Source organism: Ailuropoda melanoleuca, chromosome 9 (genome assembly GCF_002007445.2).
Source record: "Ailuropoda melanoleuca isolate Jingjing chromosome 9, ASM200744v2, whole genome shotgun sequence".
NCBI lineage: Eukaryota > Metazoa > Chordata > Mammalia > Carnivora > Ursidae > Ailuropoda > Ailuropoda melanoleuca.
In genome coordinates this window covers 5,305,440-5,328,462 of record NC_048226.1, presented here as the reverse complement: position 1 = coordinate 5,328,462, position 23,023 = coordinate 5,305,440, and the positions used below count along the sequence as shown (strand labels likewise).

The following is a 23,023-nucleotide window of genomic DNA, read 5'->3' as shown; positions in this document are numbered from 1 at the left end:
TCACCACCACAGCTCCAGCCTGTCTACCCAGGGCCCCACCTGTGTGTTCTAGTTTCTAAGATCCCTGGATTCAATTTTCACTGAGATGCTGAGAGTAAGCTAGCTTATTTGTCAAAAACAAACACAAAAGAGAATGGTCATTCTGAACCCCAGTAGCATCATGGGAATCACTGGGATGTAATTCTGTGGGCTCAGCTCAAAGCCTGGGCTTCAGCTGCTGCTGAGTGAGGTCCCTGTGCGTGGGTTCCAGTCCCGGTGACACTGGCTCACGAGACAGTCGGGTACGCTCACAGAAGGAGAGTAGGGATATGTGCTAAATGTCCTTCAGGGATTTTACAGACTGGGCTCAAGACAGGTACTCTGCAAATCATTAAGAATTCATATATTTTTTAAAATCACAAGTAAAGGATTACAGACACATGCATAATATAAAGATGTTATTAGCCTTTGGCCATTTGCACGTGCATGTGTACGTGCGTGTGGGGTCGTTATAAGCATGAGGCATGGATCTTTCTTTTCTCTGCAGCCAGTCATCACTTCCACTTGTTCGGGGAAAAAAACACCCCGTGCTGGGAGGTATGGAGCCAACAAGGAGAACGTGGAGCTCAATGGCAGCATCCTGAGCGGTGGGTACCCCGCCTCGGCCCCCCTCCAGCGCAACTTCAGCATTAATTCTGTTGCCAGCACCTATTCTGAGTTTGCGGTAATTCACCTTTTCTAATATCTACCAGTCTCTGGGGAGCACACAGTTGGGGCAGAGTGGCTTTCTTCCCAAGGGCACCCAGACGATTAGGACAGTTCTTTGGAGGCTGAGAATCCCTTTCCTGCCTTGACCATGGCATGGGGTCGGGTGGTTTAAGGGGATATATAAGAAGAAAGGTGGCAGCAGCAACTCGACATTTAACCTGGATCCTTCTGCTTAAGAAATACCATTCCCTGGCTGCAGGAGGTGACCCTTCTGATCACTGCCCTGGTGTTCTCTTGGTGGAGTTCTTGGTAATTGTCTTAATTCTTTGTTCTTAGAAGGATCCGTCCCTCTCTGACAGCTCCACTGTTGGGCTTCAGGTCTGTATGGCAACCCCTGCATGTACCATGTCCGTTTTCCAAACTCATCTGTCACATCTGCTGGCTTAATTCCCGTCTGGGCACGGAGCTACACTAACCAATCATCTCAGCTGTGCTATCATAGAACCTTTCCACCCCGCCCCCCAGAGGAAGCAGGAATTCCTAATGTGGAAATCAAAACTACTTTCTGACTTAAGTCCCAACAGCCTAACCTGCTGATTAACAAGAACACTTGTTCAGACTTGAATTGGATTCTCAGCCCTACCTAAAGTCAGGCAAAGTTGTTTTTTTTCATGTACTTCACACCAGAAGACCTTCACCCTCCCCAGCTGTGACATCAGAGGCCTCCACTGTGCTGGAAAGAATTAGAGGCCCCATCACATGGGGAGGGGAGCCCCAGCTGTGTGCTGCCTATCATGAGGTTCTTGGCCTGGATGCTGATTATTTCCTGGAGTATATGTCTTACTAACCCCTTGGGGCTGAACTGCCAACTTTGCCTACTGTGAGCTAGCCAATGCTCATTTCCTTGCCTCTACCTGTTTCTACCACACTGAGCTGCTAAAGCATACCTGTGGCACTGAAAAAGTGATTTTTCCAGAAACTCACTCTTCAGTTCCTAGTAACCTGCTCCGTCTTTACTAACAATTAACTGCAATGCTCTTCACTTAACAACGTGTTCTCTTCCCTCAGTGTCTTCCTGTCGAGAGGGGGGCTGCTCCTCCCCCCTGGGGGACACTGACGTAAAGCCATGGGGCCACCTGTCTCGCTGCAGTGACGGAGAACGGGGCAGCTGCCCAAGGCTAGAGCTTGTTTCGAACATTGAAACTAGCTCCATATCATGGCACTTTTTCCAAATCCCATGAGTGGTATGGTTTTATTTCTAGAAGTGTGTGTCGCTCTGGCTAGCTGACTGCTGGACAGAGGGTCCCGCTTTCTCTTGCTTGCTTAGCCAAGCCCCATATTACCCACTTGGGGCTTAAATGTACCTGCTTATCTTTATGGCAAGGCCTAGGGAGGGACGTTCATCTGGTTCTGGTCGCTATGGCTGGTAGACTAACCACTACTAAGCTCTCTCTCCGTGGTCGTGCATGCTTTAGCTTCTTCTATCCATGTGCTCCAGCATGAGATCAAATCACCAGCAGGTTACAAGGCCCTCAGCCCCAGGGATTGGTAGATAGACGGTCTGGCCCATTGCTTTATAAAGGGCTCAAAAGACCAAAGGTTGTTGCCTGCCTAGCTTGACAACTCAGTACAGTACTTTGTGAAGTGTAAGGGGTTTCTCTTCAGTGAGGTTTTAACAGAATGCACTGGCTAAGGAAAGGGGTCCCGGGTCCACGTGCACATGTGTAATCTCTGACTAACAGAATGGTGCTCGGAGTCTCTCATCGTATGTTCCTAACACAGCCTGTGCTGGAGAGGGACCTCGGGCTCAGGGCAACACGAGCCCATGCTTACAAGGGTGGGCATGCAGGAGAGGGACAGTACTGCCACTGACATTTTTTATTTTTCAACAGCGAGAACTTTCAAAGGCTTCCAAATCTGACGCTACTTCTCGAATCCTCAATTCGACCAACATTCAGTCCTGAGAAGCCCTGACCAGCCAGCCAGCTGTGGCTTCCTGTGCCTAGACTAGATCTAAATTATACAGGGGTGGCTTTGATTTTTCTTGAGTTTAGGTGTGCTTGAAAATCTAGACAGGTTCCACTATAATGGGCCTGACAGAAGTGAATGAGTTTACAGAGGAAAATCCATCATAGGTTTAGTGGGTCTTCAAAAACTTGGATTTTGTTTTGACCCAAGAAATACATTAAAACTTAGTTCATAGCGGTAAGTGCAAATTTTAGCAGATGGAACCTAATTTCTTTCTCTGCCCCATAATTCCACTTGCTGAAGCACGATCAGGGGCTGGCTCTATTTCACCTTGTGTAGGAAAATGACTGTGCCCATCCTTGGGGCCTGGGACATGAAGTCATATTGCCTTGTACCCTTATAATTAGTAATTAACATCTTTTTTGCTTAGGGATGTTCCATTAATGCTATAGCTATGACAGCTTTGCTCTCACCTGTCTCCACGACACAGGATAGCCTTCCTCCTGCTGAGGATGTCTGTGTGTCCAAAGTTGAGATGGCCTGACTTACTGCCAAAGAGGTGACAGAGAGGCTGGGAGCTCCTTTGTTAAATGGGGTACAGTTCTGTTATAGAGTGCAATGCCCTTTGTGGGGATATGTGTGGACGCACACATGCTTGTCTGAACTCTGTTTCTTTACCTTCTCTGGGTTGAGGCCCCCAGCCCTGTGCCCGCTGTGCCGGAGTTCATCGACCCCCTGCAGTGGGCAGCCCTGTGGGGAGGCTGTTGGGGTGGGTGGGGCCCTTTCTGTCCCGGAGATCTGGAACTTTGCACATATCAGTACTGGGGAGTTGTTTCTGCTACACCGTCCACATCTTCACCCACCCTACCGATCACTACTGCTCTCCCCGAAGCACTATTTATTCTTATTCTGTCTGCCTGTGCCCGTACTACTGTCAGCACATTCAATGGTTCTCGAAAGCTTACCGGCATGGGTTGGGTCTGTGTCAGCCATGCTGTTAGACGTATACATGTCCTGTTTTTAAAAATATAAATATATTCTTAAAAATAAATTAATGTGTATACTTACCTTTCAAAAAGATAGATACATGGTGGTGTTTTTTGTTTTTTTCCCAAATCATTTTTCGGTCAGTTTGGTCTGTGGAAAACTGGAAGGACCAAAAGAACATATAAGAAATTTTTAGTCATAAGTGTGATTTTTATATTCTTTAATGCACTTATTTCTAAATTAAAAATATTTTTTACTTTGAGAAAAAAGTATGAGAGAAAAAGTCCAACTCCTGATACATAAGTGGGCTGAAGTCATATTAGGAAATTTCTGGCTGCATTGTTGTCTGTCCTTAACAGGATTAGCTTTTATAGGGGGAGGCTGTCTGGCCTTTTGGTTTTTTAACAGCCTTTATTTTGACTAGAAAATGCACACATGATCAAGTGTATGCTTGGATAAGTTGTGATGTCGCATATGTACACCCATGAAACCATCGCCCCAATCAAGTCCTGAGATCCTAGGTTTTGCAAAAATCTTCTCCCAGTCTGGCTTTTTCATTCTTTTAACAGTGTTTCTGAAGAACAGAGGGTTAACTTTGATGAAGTCCCATTTTTCTTTAGATTGTGATTTTGTTCTAAGAACTCATAACCTAACCCCAGAGGTAACAGTTTTCTAGAAGTTTAAAATTTCAGATTTTACATTTATGTCTGTGATCCATTTTGGCTGTGTATCCCTGTGCATGGCTCCAAGTAGGACTTTATTTTCTTTGCATACAGGTATCAAGGTATCCAGCAACATGAGTTGAAAAGGCTGTCGTTTCTCCACTGCACTGCCTTGTACCTCAGTCAAAAATCAGTTGCATCCATTTGTCCTAATGCCCATACCACGCGGTCTTTTTTTTTCTTCCATTTTTATCATTTAAGTCAGCTCCACACCTCACGTGGGACTTGAACTCATGACTGAGATCGAGTTGCATGCTCTACCTGCTGAGCCAGCCAGATGCTTACACCTTTAAAAGTCACTTTGGCTGTTCCAGGTCCTTCGCATTTGCATGTGAATTACAGAATCAGCTTGTCAGTTTCTACAAAAAAAATCAAGGATTATTGGATCTATAGATCAGTTTAGGGAGAACTGACATCTCCATTGATTTAGGTTTTTTCTCACGGATATTTTATAGGTCATATATACAGGCCTTTCACATCTTTGTCAGATTTATTCCTAAGTATTTCATATTTCTGGATGCTATTTTTAAATGACAGTTCCTGGTTGTTGCCTGCCTACAGGAATGCAGTTGATTTCTGTATATTGCTCTTGTATCCTGTTTGCTAAACTCATTAAAAATGAGGAGTGCCTGGCTGGCTCAGGGGGAGAAGCATGCAACTCATGATCTCAGGGTTGTGAGTTCGAGCCCCAGGATGAGTGCAGAGATTACTGAAAATGAAGAGGAAACATTACAAATGGGCTCTGTTTTGGCACACTCCTTCATGGCTCAGCTGCGAGATAGCTCTGTCTCGGCCTCTCCTCGCCTGTGTGGAGCCTAAAGACCAGCAGAGTGGAAGCATGGTGTTTTCTCAGGCTTTCCTGAGGGTCGCCACCAGCCCTAGGCGTGGGCTAGGCTTTCTCACTTCCTCAGTGCACTGTGGGAGCTTTAAAAGGCCTTTCCCTATGTACCTCCTTTCCCAGCTTCTTTCTTCCCAGGCTTTTTGTATGTGTATTGCCTGTCCCAACTACCGTCCCTTGTCCAAGCTTTTGCAGCCAATCCTCGTGCCCTTAAATACCTTTGGCAAAAGCCACCCAGCCTAGGGGACACGGAGTCTGGCAAAACAAAGGCCAGCTCTTACGTGGGTCTTTCAGGGAAATGCCGGAGAAGTCAACATCTAGTCACAATTCTTTGAGAAGGACTATATTCCTCCTCCTGGTGCCACAAACATGCACCGAAACGTGAGCCCTGTCCTCATTACGACCCCCGCGTGGGGCGTGGCTGGCGGGTGATTTGAAATGCCACAGCGCACCTGCCTACAAACAGCTGCTTTCTCCCCGGGCCATTGGAAGTTTTTGACTGGATTTCTAGAGTTCTGCAAAAGTTGACTGACAGTTTCTGCGAGTTCATTAGCTGCTTTTGCGGAAACACAGAACTGTGGAGTTCCTACACCATTTCCAGGGACATCCCAATTCTCAATGTTTGTACACCTAAAACAGCATCAAAATACAGAAAGCAGGGGCGCCTGGGTGGCACAGCGGTTAGGCGTCTGCCTTCGGCTCAGGGCGTGATCCCGGCGTTATGGGTTCGAGCCCCACATCAGGCTCCTCCACTATGAGCCTGCGTCTTCCTCTCCCGCTCCCCCTGCTTGTGTTTCCTCTCTCGCTGGCTGTCTCTATCTCTGTCAAATAAATAAATAAAATCTTTAAAAAAAAAATACAGAAAGCAAAAACTGATAGAACTGAAAGGAAAAAATAGACAAATCTACCAGATAAAAAATAGTCAAGGCTCTAGAAGAAACTAATCCCACCATTAACCAGCTGGACCTAGTTGCAGAACACCAACCAGCAACAGCAGAAAACATGTCCTTTTGTAAAGTGCATATGGCACAGTGACCAAAAATAGACCATATTCTGGGTCATAAGCCTTAACAAATTTTTTAAAAATTTAAATATTTAGAGAGAGAGAGCCTGTGTGCACAGAGGGGCAGGGGAGAGAATCCTCAAGCAGACTCCCCCCCCACCCCGAGCGTAGAGACCCACGTGGGGCTCCATCTCACAACCCATGAGGTCACGACCTGAGCCAAAAGCAAGAGTTGGATGGACACTTAACTGAGCCACCCAGGCGTCCCACATTTTAAAAAAATTTAAGCGATCAAAATGTTCTGACCATAATGGAATTAAACTATAACAACAAAAACGCTCTCAGAAAATGCCCAAATACAATCTTTAAAAAAAGAGGAAGTTTCAAAAGGAATTCGCAGATATTTTGAACTGAACAAAAATGAAAATACTAAATACCAAAATACTAAAGCAATAGAGGACATTTTACAGTATTAAATGCTTGTATTAGAAGAAAAGTCTCAATAATTTAAGGTGCTACATTAAACAAAAAAACCCAAAATAACCTGACTAGAAGAAAGGAAGTAAACCTAAGAGCAAGAAGCAATGAAATTGAAAGGACCAAAGCAATACAGAGGAAATAAAAATCTGGTTCCGGGGGGGGGGGTCGGTAAACTTTTAGTGAAAAGGAGAAAAAAATACCAGGAATCAAAGTAGGGCTTATCACTATAGACTCCACAAACTTGAAAGGGATCATGAATGAATATTAACTATGCACAGAAATTTCACAACTTAAGTGGACAAATTCCCTGAAAGACACAAATTACCAAACTCACCCCAAAAGAAATATCTGAATAGTCCTACAGCAATCAAAGAAATTTAATCCCATCATTGCAAACCTTCTGAAAATGAAAACTTCCAGCCTAGACAGTATCACCAGTAGATTCAATTAAACATTTAAATTAGAAATAACACCAATTCTATACAATTTCTTCCAGAAAACAGTAGACATACCACTTTTCACTCATTTTATGAGAATGACCCTGGTATCAAAACCACAGGAACACAAAACAAGAAAACTACAGACTACTATCCCTTATGAACAGACACAAAAATCCGTAATACAGCAAACTGAACCCAAAAACAAGAATACGTCATCACAAAGTAGAGTTCACGCTGGCAATGCAAGGCTGGCTCTAGATTGCCGGTGGGAATGTAAAACGGGGCAGTGGCTTTGGAAGTCTGGTGTTTCCTCAAAAAGTTAACTTACCATGGGACCCAGCAATTTCACTCCTAGGTATTTAAAAATTTTATTTATTTATGGGGCACCTGGGTGGCTCAGTTGGTTAAGCATCTGCCTTTGGCTCAGGGGGACTGAGGCCCACATCAGGCTCCCTGCTCAGCAGGGGATTTTGAGAGCGAGTGAGCACAGGGAGAAGGACAAGCAGACTCCCTACCGAGCTGGAAGCCAGATGTGGGTCTCAAACCTAGGACCCTAAGATCAGGACCCGAGCCGAAGTCAGACATTTAACGAACTGAGCCACGCCTAGGTAGTAATACCCAACTGAAACATGTTCACAAAAATATATATGAATGTTTACAACATTATTCATAATAGCGAAAAAGTAGAAATCATTCAACTGTTCATCAGTTGATGAAAGGATAAACGAAATTAAGTATATCCCCATAATATTTTGTAGCCATGAAAAGGAACAATGGATGAACCTTGAAAATACTGTGCTAACTCGAGCCCTGACACAAAAAGCTGTATGCTGTAAGACTCCATTTATGTGAAACACCTAGAACAGGCAAATCCATAGAAATAGGAGGAAGAGTAGGGGTTGCCAGGGGCTAGACGTAAATGGGCAGGGGCTACTAACTGGTAGGGGTTGTTTTTGGGGGGTTGAAATGTTCTGAAACTAGATTGTGGTGATGGTTGTTGCACAACACTGTGGATGTACTAAAAACCACTGAGTTGTGTAGATTAAAAGGGTGAATTCTCTGGTATGTAAACAATATAATTTTTAAGTAATATCACTGTAATCTACCACATTAACAAACCAAAGAAGAAAATCCACATGATTATATCAGTTGATGCAAACACTTCACAAAATTTATGATAAAAACTTCCAGAAAATTAGGAGTAAAAGGAATATTCCTTAACCTGATAAATGGCATCTACCAAAGTCAACTCCTGGGTAACATACAATGACTAAAGACTGTTGCTTTCCCCATGAGACCGCAAACAAGGGGAAGAGGTCTGCTCTCACTACTCCTATTGAATATTATACTGGAACTCCTAACCAGTGCAAAAAGGCAAGAAGAAAGAAATGACACATAGATTGGCAAGAAGAAATTAAACTATCTATTCACAGACAACATCATGATTTGTGGATGCCAAGGAACCTACAAAAAGCTCCAATCAGTACTTTAGCAAGGCTGCAGCACACAAGGTTAACCTACAAAATCAACTTCATATCTACATACTAGCAATCAACAATTGAAAACTAAAATTTGCAAAACAGCATTTAAAATAACTCCAAAACAATGAACTACCTAGGTATAAATCAAAACACGTACCTGTCTGCTGAAAACTGCAGAATACTGGTGAAAGAGAAAAGACCAAAACAGATATACTACCCTCTTGGATTGGAATACTCAACACAGTGAGATGTCTGTTCTCCCCCAAATGATCCGTAGATCTAATGTGCGTCCAATCAAAATTGCAGAATTTTTTGGGTAGATACAGATACGTTAACACTAAATTTATATGGAAACACAAACCAGAATAGCCAAAGAATTTTTTAAAAGAAGCAACTTGGAGGACTCACCCTAATTTGAGGCTAGTTATATTGCTGTTGCAATCAAGACAAGGTGGTATTTATTGGTGAAAGACAGAAACAGGTCAGTAAACAGAATACTGAGTCTATAAAGACCCTCACAAATGTGGTCAAATGGCTCCTGAAGAAGGTGCAAAGGCAAGACAGGATAGTATTTTCAACAGATGGTGTTGAATAATTGGATATTCACATGCCAAACAAAGTTCTACGTATGTCTCACTACTCACAAGGCAAAACTTAGATCAAAGATCTTAACATAAAATCTAAATCAACATTGGTTTTATTTATTTTTTAAGATTTTATTTATTTATTTGGCAGAGAGAGAGAGGCAGCAAGAGAGGGAACACAAGCAGGGGGAGTGGGAGAGGGAGAAGCAAGCTTCCTGCTGAGCAACGAGCCAGATGTGGGACTCGATCCCGGAACGCTGCGATCATGACCTGAGCCAAAGGCAGACGCTTGACGACTGAGCCACCCAGGGGCCCCAATATTGCTTTTAGAACAGAAAATACTCGTGGTATTTGGTCAGGCAGAGTTCTTAGTTACGACATCAAAAAACACGATCCATAAAAGAAAAAAAAATACCAAGTTGGACTTGAGCCGCTTTTAAGACTTGCTTTGCACAAGATACTGTTAAGACACTGAAGAAACAAACTACCAACTAGGAGAAAATATTTGCAAGTCATGTATCTGATAAAGGATACGTATCCAGAATTTATAAAAGAAAACTCCCAAAACTTAAAAATGAAACAACCAGACTACAGGAGGGGGAAGGGTGCAAGCCCTATCAGAACAAAATATCCTATAAAGCTTCTGTAATGCAATGTGGTACACACCAGATCAGAACAGAAAGTCTAGAAATAGACCCAAATACATGTAGAACCTGGGTACAAGATAATGGTGGCATCTCCAATCACGGGGTGTGGACATAATGGCTAGCTGCTTGAAAAAAGATAAAAAATTAGGCAGATGGTAGAATGATGGTTGCTGGGGATGGGTGTGGGGGGCTGAGGACTTCGTGTTTAATGGGCACAGAATTTCAGTAGAATTAAAAGTCCTGGAGTGGATGGTGCTGGTTGCACAACAGAGTGAATGTACCTAATACCACTGAGCTACACACTTAAAAATGGCTAAATGGTAAATTTTATGTGAAGTATTTTTTACCACAAGAAAAAAAAGTATCGTAAAGACAACACAGTCAGGAAAAATTTCTTAAATCACATACACACACACACACACACCAATTAACCATAAAAGGAAATACTGATAAAGTTGACATTAAGAACTTTATGTTGGGTGCCTGGGGGGCTGTCAGTTGAGCGTCTGCCTTCAGTTCAGGTCATGATCCCAGAGTCCTGGGATAGAGCCCCATATTCGGCTCCTTGCTCAGCTTCTCAAATAAATAAAATCTTTACAAAAAAAACAACTTATGTTGATCAATATGAGTTATGTGTAAGACGCTCTGAGCATTACGGCGCAGAGGAACAGTGCCCACAGACTGGTTAACACCAGAAAACAGCACCCAGACTGAAAAACCGACGTGGCAGAAAACATTCTCCACACGTAACTGTTGAGGGACTCGTACCTAACGTGCATGAAGAACACAAACCGCCAAGAAAAACACAGAAAAATTTAAAAGGGCAGAAAGCTGAAGCAGGCGCCTTAAAACAGAAAAACTCCAAACGGCCGATAGATACACGACAAGCTGCTCGACCTCACCCGTTTGGGGGAAACGCAAACGCGAACTGGGGCGCGCGCCGGCGTCTGCGGCACCACGAGCCCGCCCTGCGCTCCGGTGACGGTACCGCGAATGTTCTGCAGACGAACCTGGACACAGGTGCACAAGGTTTCTGGCCAACAATCAGAAACAAAAGGAGCATCGGAGAGGATTCTGGGAAAAGGCAGAGCGGAAGGGCCCGCCCCGCACGGAGACGACGGCGCGGGCAGAACCCGTTGGCTGGACTGTTCGGATGGAGTTAGCTGCGGGCTCGCCGCCCGCCGCGGGAGGCCTGGCTGGTAGAACCGCGACGGACGTCGGGCAGTTGCAGCGCGCACGGCAGCGGCCGCCCACCCCGACCCCGGCCACAGGGCAGCCGCTTACGGAACACCTCGAGCAGCCGGCGCACAGCCCCACGAGTCGGGGGGTGGGATACGGGAGGAACCCGTCCTCCCAACCGCGGGCCCTGTGCGCGGGTGGCGGCTGCCGATCGGAGGTGCAGCGAGGCAGGCAGCCACGGGCGCCGGACCTCCGCCTATGGCTGCGAGCCTGTCCCACTCTGGTTCCAGGGACTCCCAGGAGATTTAAGGGGCTGATGCCTTTCGGTTCCCCCTCCACTTTTCACTTTTCGCCTTTTGGGAGGAGCCAGATATTAAAGACTGGCCCATTGGGGGCAGCGGGTGACACAGTCAGTTGAACATCTGACTCAATTTCTGCTCAGGTCGTGATCTCAGGGTCGGGAGTTCGAACTCTGCGATGGGCTCCACACCCAGCAGAGTCAGTTTGAGATTTTGTCTCCCCTTCTCTGCCCCTCCCCCCCACCGCACATGCTCTCTCAAATAAGTTTAAAAAAAAAAAAGACTAGCATATTCCCGAACTTCTGCATATGTGGGGAAAATGAGAAAGGGACTGTGCATGCCCAAGGAAAGGCTTAGAAAAGACATAAGAAGAAAAAGTTTACACCTCAGGATGATTCTTGGTACAGAGACAGCTTACAACAATAAGAAAATAAAAACAATAAAAAACAGCAATCCTTGGAAAGAGGGGAGAATCCAATTTCCAGATTTACTACATTACTGGATTTAAATGTCCCATGTTCAACAAAAAGTCACAAGGTTTACAGAGAAACAGGAAAGTATAGCCCATTCAAAGGAAAAAATAATCTCCCTGAGAAGCTTAATGGCAGGCATGTTTGACAAAGGCTTTTTTAAAAATTATTTTTTAAAGATTATTTCTTTGAGAGAGAGAAAGTATGAGCAGGGAGGAGGGTTAGAGGGAGACGGAGAAGCAAACTCCTCACTGACCCAGGAGCCCAACACGGGACTCGATCAAAGGACACTGGGATCTCGACCTGAACTGAAGGCAGACAACTGACTGAGCCACCTGGGCGCTCCTTGAAAAAGGCTTTAAAATAACGGTTTTAAATGTGCTTAAAGAGCTAAACAAAGATGTGGAGAAAGTTAAGAAAGCGAACAAAACGGAAATATCATTAAGGAGATGGAAAACCTAAAAAGAAACCAAAAAGGAATTCTGGAGCTGCTAAGTACAGTTCTCAAATGAAAACTTCACCATCTGGATTCAAAGGCAGAGTTGAGGAGGCAGAGGAAAGAATCAGATACTGAAGACGGGACAATGAGAATTATTGAGGCTGAGGAACAGAAAGAAAAAAGGACTGAGCAAAGTGAACAAAGCCTAACAGACCACCAGGACATCAACTCAAGGACCCACACCTACCTCACAGGAGTCCTGGAAAGAGGAGAGAGAAAGGGGCAAAGGGAGCATTTGAAGAAATAATGGCTGAAAACTTCCCAAACTTGAAAAAAGACATGACTATAAACATCCAAGAAGCTCAGTAAACTCCCAAGTAAATGAACTCGGATCCATATTAAGACACATCACAGTCAAACTTTCCAAAGACAAAGAGCAAAACTTAAAAGCAGCAAGAGAGACGTGAATCATCACATACAAGGCATCCTCAACAAGATTAAGTCACGTGAAGCCAAATCTTATTTTCTACATGACTTGGGAGACTAATGCATTTAAAAGAATTATTAGTTTATGTTCTGGGGCACACACTATATTAAGATGTAATTTTAGGACATGAACAACAAAGGGGTGGGGCAGAGCTATAAAGGAGCAGAGTTTTTCTACATTACTAAAGTTAAGTTGTTATAAATTCAAATTAGAATGTTATAATTTTTATATTAAATGTAATCCCCACAGCAGCCACAAAAGAAACAGCTATAAAGTCACACAAAAGGACATGACAAGAGATTTAAACATTTCACTACAAAACAAAAATCACCCTAAACACAAGGAATGCAGGAAAAAAGGGACAAAAAAGTGGTAAGTGCAGAGAGAAAATAAATAGTATGATGACAGAAGTAAGTCCCTCCTCATCAGTAATTACTTTAAATGGAAATGGGTTAAATTCTCCAATCAAAAGACAGTGACTAGGGGGCACCTGGGTGGCTCAGCTGGTTAAGCATCTGCCTTGGTTGAGTCATGATCTCAGGGTCCTGGGATCAAGTCCCACTTCAGCCTCCCTGCTCAGTGGGGAGCCTGCCTCTCCCTCTGCCACCCCCCTCTTGTGCTTTCTCTCTCTCTCAAAAAAAAAAAAAAGACAGCAGTTGGCATGATGGATAAAAACACATGTACCACTGTATGCTGTCTTCAAGAGACTCACTTAAGATCCAAAGACACAAGCAGGCTGAAAGTGAAAAGATGGAAAGAGATATTCCATGCAAATAGGTACCAAAGAAAGCAGGAGCTATACTAATATCAGACAAAATTGACTTTCAGTCCAAAAAGGTACATAACTCAAAAAAGAACATTACATATTAATACAAGGCTCCATACAGCAAGAAAATATAACAATTATAAGCACTTACACACCTAATGACAGACCATCAAAATCTATGAAGCAAAAACTGACAAAATTGAAGGGAGAAACACGTTTTTTTTTATTAACATATATTATTTGTTTCAGGGGTACAGGTCTGTGATTCATCAGCCATTACAACCCTCCCCAATGTCCACCACCCAGTTACCCCATCCCCCCACCACCCTCCCCTCCAGCAACCCGAAGTTTGTTTTCTAGGATTAAGAGTCTTTTATGGTTTGTCTCCCTCTCTGGTTTTGTCTTGTTTCATTTTTTCCTCTCTTCCCCTAAGATCTTGGGAGAAGCAGCTCTCCAGTAACAGAGACTTCAACACCCCACTCACAATAATAGAACCAGACAGAAGGAAACAGAGGACCTACACAACACAGTAAAAACCAACTAGATCTGACAGACACGTGCACAACACTCCACCCAAAAGCAACACACACATTCCTCTCAGGTGCACACGGGACATTCTCCACAACAGACCACGTATTAGGCCGCAAATTAAGTAGCCTAATGTCATACAGGGCAATCCCTATCAAAATAGCAACAGCATTTCTCACAGAACTACAACAAGCCTGAAGTTCGCACGGAACCGCAAAAGATCCCGAATAGCCGAAGCAATCTTGAAAAACAAAAACGAAACCAGCGGTATCACAATTCCAGGCTTCAAGTTATATTATGAAGCTGTATTCATCAGGACAGTAGGCACTGGCATAAACGGACACATAGATCAATGGAAGAGAATAGAAAACCCAGAAACAAACCAACAATCAAATAAATGGTCAATTAATCTTTGACAAACCAGGTCAATGAGGAAAAGTCTCAACAACAAACGGTGTTAGGAAAACTGGACAGCCGCCCGCAGAATCAAAACACAGCAACCAAACCGGAGCACCTGCTTCCACACGCACAAAAATAAGCTCAAAATGGATTAAAGATCAAAATGTGAGACCTGAAGTCACAGAAATCCTAGAAGGGAGCATAGGCAGTAATGTCTCTCACACTTTTTAGCAACACGTTTCTAGATACACCTCCTGAGACAAGGGACATGAAGCAAAAATAAACTACCGGGACGTCACTAAAATAAAAAGCTTCTGCACCGTGAAGGAAACAACCAACAAAATGAAAAGGCAACCTACCTCCAAAGACGACACGCAGATGGCCGACAGACACATGAAAAGATGCTCGACATCGCTCATCAGCAGGGAAACGCAAATCAAAAGCACAACAAGCCATCACCTCACAGCTGTCAGAATGGTCAGAATCAAAAAGACGAGAAATAGTAAGTGTTGGCAAAGATGTGGCAAAAAAGGAACCCTTCACTGTGGAAAACAGACCATCCTCAAAAAGTTAGAAATAGAACTACCGTACTGGGTATTTACTCCAAAAATATAAAAACACTAATTTCAAGGGATACACGCACCCCACGTGTATAGCAGCGTTATTTACAATAGCCGATTACGGAAGTAGCCCAAGTGTCCACCAACAGATGAGTGGATAACGATGTTGGGGGGGGCAGAGTATTCAGCCATGAAAAGAATGAACTCTGGCCACTTGCAACAACACGGATGGAGCTAGTTATACACGGATGGAGCTAGCATTATACAATGCTAAGTGAAATAAGTCCATCAGAGAAAGACAAATACCACAGGATTTCACTCAAATGTGGTATTTAAGAAACAAAAGAAGCAAAAAAAAAAAAAAAAAAAAAAAAAAAAAAAAACCAAAAAAAACAAACCAAGAAAGAGACTCTTAACTGTAGAGAACAAACAGATGGTTACCAAAGGGGAGGTAAGAGGGGGATGGTGCAACAGGTGAAGGGGATTGAGAGCACACCTATCAGGACGAGCACTGAGTAACGTACGGAATTGCTGAATCACCACACTGCACACCTGAAGCTGATAGAACACTGTGTTAGCTATCCTGGAATTAAAGTTTAAAACTTAATAAAGATATCAAACACGGTATTTTCTCTGACCACAGCAGGATGAAGTTAGAAATCAATACAAAGAAAACTGAAAATTCACAATATTGTGGAAATAAACAATACATTTCAAGCAACCAATGGATCAAAGAAGAAATCATGGGGCAAACCAGAATATAGAGACAAATGAAAATGAAAACACAACATACCAAAACTCAGAGGACGCAGAAAAAGTGGTGCTAAGGGCGGAATTTATAGCTATAAATGCTCGTATTTAAAAGGAAGGAAGAGGGGCACCTGGGTGGCTCAGTTGGCTAAGCAGCTGCCTTTGGTTTGGGTCATGGTTCCCGGGTCCTGGGATGGAGCCCCACACTGAAGCCCAGCGAGGAGTGTGTTTCTCCCTCTGCCCCTCTCCCCTGCTCATGCTCTCTCTCATTCCCTCACTCGTGCGTTCCATCTCAAATGAAATCTTTTAAAAATAAAAATAAATAAAAACAAGAAAGATCTGAAGTCAACAACTTTAAACTAGAAAAAAAAAAGAACTAAAGTCAAAACTAGCTGAAGGAAGGAAATAATAAAGAGTATAGCACAGATAAAGGAAATTGAGAATAGAAAAACAGGGATAATCAATGGAACCAAAAGTTGGTTCTCTGAAAAGACAAATAATATTGACAAACTTTTAGCTAGATGGATGAAGGCGAAAAGAAAAAAGAAAAGAAAGAAAAAAAAAAGAAAGAAAACTACAAAATGCTGCTGAAAACAATTAAAGAAGACATAAATAAATGGAAATACATCCCATATTCATGGAAGACTTAATATTGTTAAAATGTCAACACTACCCAAAGTGATCTACAGATTCAATATAATCCCTATTGAAATCCTGGTGACATTTTTTATAGAAATAGAAATACCCATCCTAAAATTCATATGCAATCTCAAGGGACCCGAAATAGCCAAAACATTTTTTTTTAAGATTTTTATTTATTTGTCAGAGAGAGAAAGAGCACGCACATGCACAAGTAGGGGGAGGGGCAGAGGGAGAGGGAGAAGCAGGCTCCCTGCTGAGGAAGGATCCCGATGCAGAACTCGACCCCAGGACCCTGGGATCATGAGCTGAGCCAAACGCAGACGCTTAACCCACTGAGCCACCCAGGTGTCTCTAGCCAAAACATTCTGAAAAAGAAAAACAAAACTAGAGGACTCACACTTCCTGATTTTAAAACCTACTACACAAAGCTTCAGCAATCAAAACAGTGTGGCACTGGCATAAGGACAGACGTACAGACTGATGAAACAGAACAGACAGCCTAGAAGTAAACCCTTGCATATATGGTCAAATGATTTTCGACAAGGGTGCCACAACCACTCAATAGGAAAAGAACAGTCTTTTCCACAAATGGTGCAGGGAAAATGCACAATCACACAAAAGAACAAAGTTGGACCCTTACTTAATATCATGTATGTGAATTAACTCAAAAATGGATCAAGGACCTAAACGCAGGACATAAAATACTACTACTCTTGGAAGAAAACATAGGACAAAAGCCTCATGACATTGGATTTAGCAATGATTTAACAGGACACCGAAGACACAGGCAACAAAAGAAAAACAAGTCAGACTTCATGAAAATTAAAGTTTTTTGTTTTGTTTTTTACATCAAGAGACCCTATCAACAGAGTAAAAAGGCAACCCACGGGAGAAAATATTTCCAAATCACATATCCGATGAGGAATGAATACCCAGAAACACAGGGAACTCCTAAAACTCAACAACAAAAACCGAGTAACTCAATTCAAAATCAGTCAAAGCATCTGAATAGGCATTTTTCCAAAGAAGATATACGAATAGCCAATAAGCTCATGAGAAGGCGTGTGACATCACTAATCATTAGGGAAATGCAATCAATGCCACAGTGAGTTAGCACGTTACACCCATTAGGATGGTGACTATCAAGAAAAACCAGAAAACCACTGTTGGACGAGGATGTGGGAAAACTGGAGCCTTATATGCTGTTGTAGGAATTAAAAATGCTACAGCATCCGTGGAATACAGTATGTAGGCTTATGAAAAAACTAAAAACAGAATTACCATATGACCCAGAAAATCCACTTCTGAGTATATACGCCAAAGAATTGGAAACAGGGTCTCAAAGAAATATTTGCACACCTATGTTCACAGCAGCATTATTCTCAGTAGCTGAAACCCGGAAGCAACCCAATGTCCATCAACTGATGAACAGATAAACAAAAGGTGGTCAGTATATGCAACAGGATATCATCCAGGCCTGAAGAGGAATTCTGCAATGTGCTACAACACGGATGAACCCTGAGGACACTATGCTAAGTGACATAAGCTAGTGACAAGAAGATAAATACTGTATGATTCCACTAATATGAGGCACTCAGAGTAGTCAAAGTCAGAAAAACAGAAGGATCATGGTGGTGGCTGGGGGGAGTGAGGGAATTACTGTTTAACAGCTAAAAAGCTTTTATTTTTAAGATTATTTTTTTTAAAGATTTATTTATTCGACAGAGATAGAGACAGCCAGCGAGAGAGGGAACACAAGCAGGGGGAGTGGGAAGAGGAAGAAGCAGGCTCCCAGCGGAGGAGCCTGATGTGGGGCTCGATCCCATAACACCAGGATCACGCCCTGAGCCCAAGGCAGACACTTAATCGCTGTGCCACCCAGGCGCCCCATTTTTAAGATTATTTATTTATTTGACAGAGAAAGCGCACAAGCGAGAGAGAGAACAAGCAGGGGGAGGGGCAAAGGGAGAGGGAGAAGCAGGCTCCCCGCTGAGCAGGGAGCCCGATGCGGGGCTCGATCATAGGACCCCAGGATCATGACCTGAGCCGAAGGCAGACGCTTAACGACTGAACCACCCAGGCGCCCCAACAAGTCAAAAGTTTTACAAGATGAAAAGAATTATGCGGGTCAATGGTGGTGTTGGCTGCACAACGACGAGAATTTATTTAATACTACTGAAATACACACCTAAAAATAGCTAAGATGGTACATCTGTTATGTGTATTTTAACTCAATAAAAGAAAAAATGACCACCAACAAAAGAATATATAATGAGGTATATTCACACGATGGAATACCGCGTAACAATACAAATGAATGAACTGTGGGGCACAACACAGGGGGATCGCTGGGAGCTTTGCCATCTACCCCCCTCTAGGCTCCGCACGCAGAGGTTCCGATTTCATTGTGTCTGTAGTGCTGGCCTCGGCCATTCCCTTCCAAAGCTCTTTAGGTGTCGCTAACGTGAGGACAAAGGTGAAGACAGACGGGGCTCTGAGGTAAGGCGGGGAGGGGCGAATGCCGAGCCCCTGGGGCCCCGGCAATAGTTTCCTAGGCGGGGCGGGAATCTTACTGGTGTTAAGTGTATCACTTACTATACCATACGTTTATTTTACGCCCTCATCTGTACAGGTCAGCTCTCCGCTTTCTCCACAGCATACACGTAGGTGTTCCAGGGCCCACAGCTCACAGCCCTTACTTGGAGTTGCTTATCTACAAAATATTCCACACGGCGGGGCCGATCCAAGCTGGTCGTGTCCTTGTGGCCCAGCTGTCCATATTTACCTAAAGTGAAAGGAGCCCCTTGGCCATCCTCTCCATTGGGCCTTGGGGCTTTTCCCCTCCAGGAAGGAAAATCAGCCCACGGACTAAATTCAGGGCCTAAGCGCCACTCCATGGGTGTCCGCTATGGAAACTCAGACCACCAGCCACACTGGGCAAGATGCTGTTCCAGGTTCCTGCTCCTCTAGACATTCAGAGCAGAGATTTTTATTTTAACTTTTTTTCTACCCAGCACCAGACCAACAGATGCATCATAAATGCTGCCTAACTATTCCCTCAAGACAACTTTTCAGAAAGATGAATGGGAAGTACTAATATCTCTTTCTCTCCTGTGTGGTCTCTGACCTTTGGTGTGCTTAGATCTGTTCTTGACAAGAGAACATGCACCATTTCCTTCCCAGACTTCCCAGGGGTCAGGCCGAGGCCCCTGCTTCCACCCGGCCGCATGGCTGCTGTCTCCTACCCTCTGCCCCCAGGTCCCTTCCTCCCCTGCTTTAAGCATCACACAAGCAAACCTTTTACTTACCCCAGCCCCAGGTGTAGAGCTCCCCAGTTCCTACAACCAGAAGGACAGTAGGGGATGTCACAGGCATTGTCTAGCATGGCCTGCCACAGTCCACAGCCAGCACCTTGTAGGTGTCCTGAGCTCTGCCTGGCAAAGCACAGCATATTCCCTACCAGCCGTCTAATCACATGTGGGTGGGAAAGGATCCAGACGCAAGTTTGCAACCGATTGGCCTACATCTCACAGCTACGGAGTTCAGGAGTCTTAGCAGCTGGACCTGGCAGGCCCCGTGCTCAAAGCGGCCAGCAAACCCTGGCCTCTCTCCAGAAGGGGGGACCGTCCAGCCTCACAGCTGGGGAGCTACTGTTAAAGCCCCACGGCGGCTGGGGCTGTTCTCGCTGAGGGAGGCGGCCGCTCAGTGCTTGTCAGAGCCACTTAAAGTACAAGTTTTTAAGGGGCTCACAGCCTTGTCTGCAGCGGCAGCTAAGGGACGGGGTGGAGGGACTTCCTGCTCCACCGTCAGCCCACCACCTGCCCAGCCCCACTCACTCGTCACCACCGCTGTGTGCCGGGAGCCACAGCTGGCCTGGACAGCATCTGCGTCCTGGGGGAGATCCAGCAACGCCGGGAAGGGCTGGAGGGCTATGAAGGGGGCCGGGGCTCCATCCTCAGCCCTGGCGGTTCTCCTCCCTTCAGAGCCACCTTCGTTCAGTCCGCTGGCTTCACAGAAGCAGCAAGAGTGAGGGGAATTGTGACTGGTAATGCGGAGCCCTGGCTACACCTTAGCCACCCCGGGACTCAGCCCGCACGACAGCAACACCAGCAGCCCCCCACCGTGATCGACTCCACGGCTGTGCTCTTCCCCCTCCCCCACCGCTGCCCCCACGTTCCCCAGAAGTGCTGGAGTTGACAGGTCAGGGGGGAGTGTGGTGCGGACGCTGCCATCAGCCCTGCCAAACCCCCATCCCTCCCCAGAGCCCGGAATCCTAGAGAGGGGATGTCACATGTCCCGTCTGAGCACTACAAGGTTTCAGGCCAGCATGTGGCCAGGAGTCAGGAAGGACAGAAACGTGTGGAAGAACTGACCCTCACCTTCCTTTGCAACTGTCTTTCCATCCTCTGCCAGGCTCCTGGTGGGCAGGGCCAGCTGCCCGGACTCATTCCAGCCCCAGATATAAATATCCCCAGCCTCTGAAAAAGAAATAAAGGGGACCCATTGAACAGACTGTGAACCACACCCTTCCCTCCTAAGCCCCCAGAATCCGTCCAAGCGCCTGTATAGCCATCAGCTCCCTGGGGACAACTAATGCCTGCCCTGCCCAAGGCAGCTCTCCGGGCAGTGCCTCCCGAAGGCCCCAGCAGCTTCCTGGTCTCACGGGCTCCCTTCCCCCTCAAGCGCCTTCATCATCCTTTTCTTTAAACAGCATCTCCTGGACCTTCCTCTCCAGTTTCACGTTTTCCCTGTGTTGCTAAACTGCCCCCTCCCCACCTCCTACATGTGAACCGGACTAAGGCCATCTGGGACCAGCTCGACAACTCCGAGACCTGAATGAAGGCCTCTTGAGGACAGCCCCTGACACACTTTCTTTTTTAAAAATCACACACATAATAGACCCTAAGAACGCCCTTGGGGCATAAAGTCCTTGGATTTTCTCTGGAGATGGGATGGAACAGAACCACTCTCGAACATTCTCCTCCTGGGTGCTCGCCCGGCACCGACTCCCAGCCTCCAGGGCTACAAAAGCAGGTCTGGCAGGAGGGGGTGCAGTCACAGCTGTGTTGCCCCCGTCCAAGACATGAGTCCGGAAGCTCTCTTAGTAAACCGTTTCTTGTCAAGCTGGACTTGGGGGCCTTTTTCTTTGGTCTACAACTCCTTCTGGAGGTCATTTGGCATAAACTTCCCTTTCACCTAACACCCACCACACACACTTCAGAAATGTATCTCTGGAAATTCCCAACGGCCTCCCTTTCAAACCCACTGAGCCCATAACACCCCTTTCCTTAGCCCCACCCACCACTGGCCTCGTTGAAGGCCTCTTCTGGAAGCTCTCACCTTCCTTGCCTCTCACGTAAAAATTCACTAATGACAGCAGCTAATTTTTATCAAGCGCTTACTTTGTACCAGCGTTTTAAGCACCTTTCAAATATAATCATTTAATTCTCAGAAGAGCCCTACAGGGTTATATGACAACATCCCTGTTTTATTCATGAGAAAACAGGGGGCGCAGAAAGGTGAAGTGCTCTGCCCAAGGTCACAAGGGGCAAAGTGATGATCTGAACCTAGCCAGTCTGGTCTGAAGCATCTGTGCTCCAAACACTCTAACTCAAGACTTCAAATTTCTTCCAACCTGAAGTGTGAGACTTCCCATCTGGCTCTGTTTCTAGTCTTCTCTTCCCTCCAGCCCAGTAGTTTTCACGTCTGGCTGCCAAGCCAGGCCCATGACAGGAGACTATGGGTGGCAGTGCAGGCACATGTTGTTTTTAAAGCTAACCCCCCCACCCCAGGGATAGAAGCGGCAGCTAGAGCCCAGCCAGAGCCCCAGGTGCAGACCCTTGCAAAGACTGCCTGCTTCCAGCCTCACCCAACCGCCTAGGAATCAGCTGCAGCTGGGTGACCTGCCAGGGCGGTGGGCTTACGATCCCAAACGAAGGTCCTCGTTCTGGGCTCACCCTCACCACAGCGTCCTTCCTGTGGGCATCTGTGCGTCCACTGTGTTCCACACATCATGGCCACCTGACCCCCTGTGTCCTTTCTTCTCCATTCTCCTCAGCTCAGCTGCCACCTCACCCCTTCCTGCGCCCTTGCAGTGTCTTAGAAAGGCAGCCCCAGCTGGAGGTGGACGGGTGGAGAAGGAGGGAGCCCACCAACAGAAGATAGCAAACAACTGCAACCGTCCGGGTGTGAGCGGGTAATGGCTGGGGCAGAGGGCTGACTTTGAGAGGCACGGAGGAGTCCTGAACCACCGGGCTGACTAACATGGGATGAACGTGTTAGGACTGGCGAGACTACCCACCCACACAGGAAGAGCAGGAAGGTTTGCAGCCTAGGAGACCTTGAGTTTGTCCGCAGAGGCACTAGGTCACCTACCACTCACACACACGGAGTGCCAGCCACCGGCGGCCACCTCAGCCATGGGAAGGCCCTGCAGCGCCTCCAGCAGCCTCGGCTCCGGCTCGGCCTCCAGAGTCCCGTGGCCCAGCTGTCCATGCCTGAGCAAGGGAGAGCCCACGCACGTCCCCCTCCCCTTCCTTCCCCAGTGCACTCACGGGTCCCCAGACAGTCACCTCCTACGCGGAGCCACGTTTTTATCTGCCCCCGCCCCGCCCCCGCGGGAGGCCCACGCGGCCACGCCCCCTCACCTGCCCTGGCCCCAGGAGAA

The 23,023-nt window shown here is 45.7% G+C and overlaps 2 protein-coding genes across 6 annotated transcripts in view; one reads left to right on the top strand and one right to left on the bottom strand.

Moving 5' to 3' along the window:
• Positions 1 to 3,733, top strand: part of PRC1 (protein regulator of cytokinesis 1) — a 21,481-nt gene extending 17,748 nt beyond the window's left edge. The window contains exons 13-15 of one of the 5 annotated variants that reach the window (XM_011225687.3): positions 527 to 626; positions 1,024 to 1,065; positions 2,580 to 3,733. In XM_011225687.3, the coding sequence (XP_011223989.1) occupies positions 527 to 626; positions 1,024 to 1,043 (120 nt within the window). In that variant the 3' untranslated portion in view covers positions 1,044 to 1,065; positions 2,580 to 3,733. Of the gene's footprint in view, positions 1 to 526; positions 704 to 1,023; positions 1,066 to 2,579 lie in introns of all 5 variants that reach the window. The other 4 variants (XM_034667861.1, XM_002919782.4, XM_002919784.4 and 1 more) reach the window with 4 other exon arrangements.
• The window catches only part of RCCD1 (RCC1 domain containing 1), a 27,796-nt gene that overhangs the window by 2,352 nt on the left and 2,421 nt on the right, over positions 1 to 23,023 (bottom strand). Inside the window, exons 4-9 of the mRNA XM_034668891.1 lie at positions 22,732 to 22,906; positions 20,736 to 20,834; positions 20,193 to 20,363; positions 19,665 to 19,694; positions 18,952 to 19,141; positions 3,724 to 3,802 (exon numbers count right to left, since the gene is read on the bottom strand). Of these exons, the coding sequence (XP_034524782.1) occupies positions 18,990 to 19,141; positions 19,665 to 19,694; positions 20,193 to 20,363; positions 20,736 to 20,834; positions 22,732 to 22,906 (627 nt within the window). The 3' untranslated portion in view covers positions 3,724 to 3,802; positions 18,952 to 18,989. The remainder of the gene's footprint in view (positions 1 to 3,723; positions 3,803 to 18,951; positions 19,142 to 19,664; positions 19,695 to 20,192; positions 20,364 to 20,735; positions 20,835 to 22,731; positions 22,907 to 23,023) is intronic.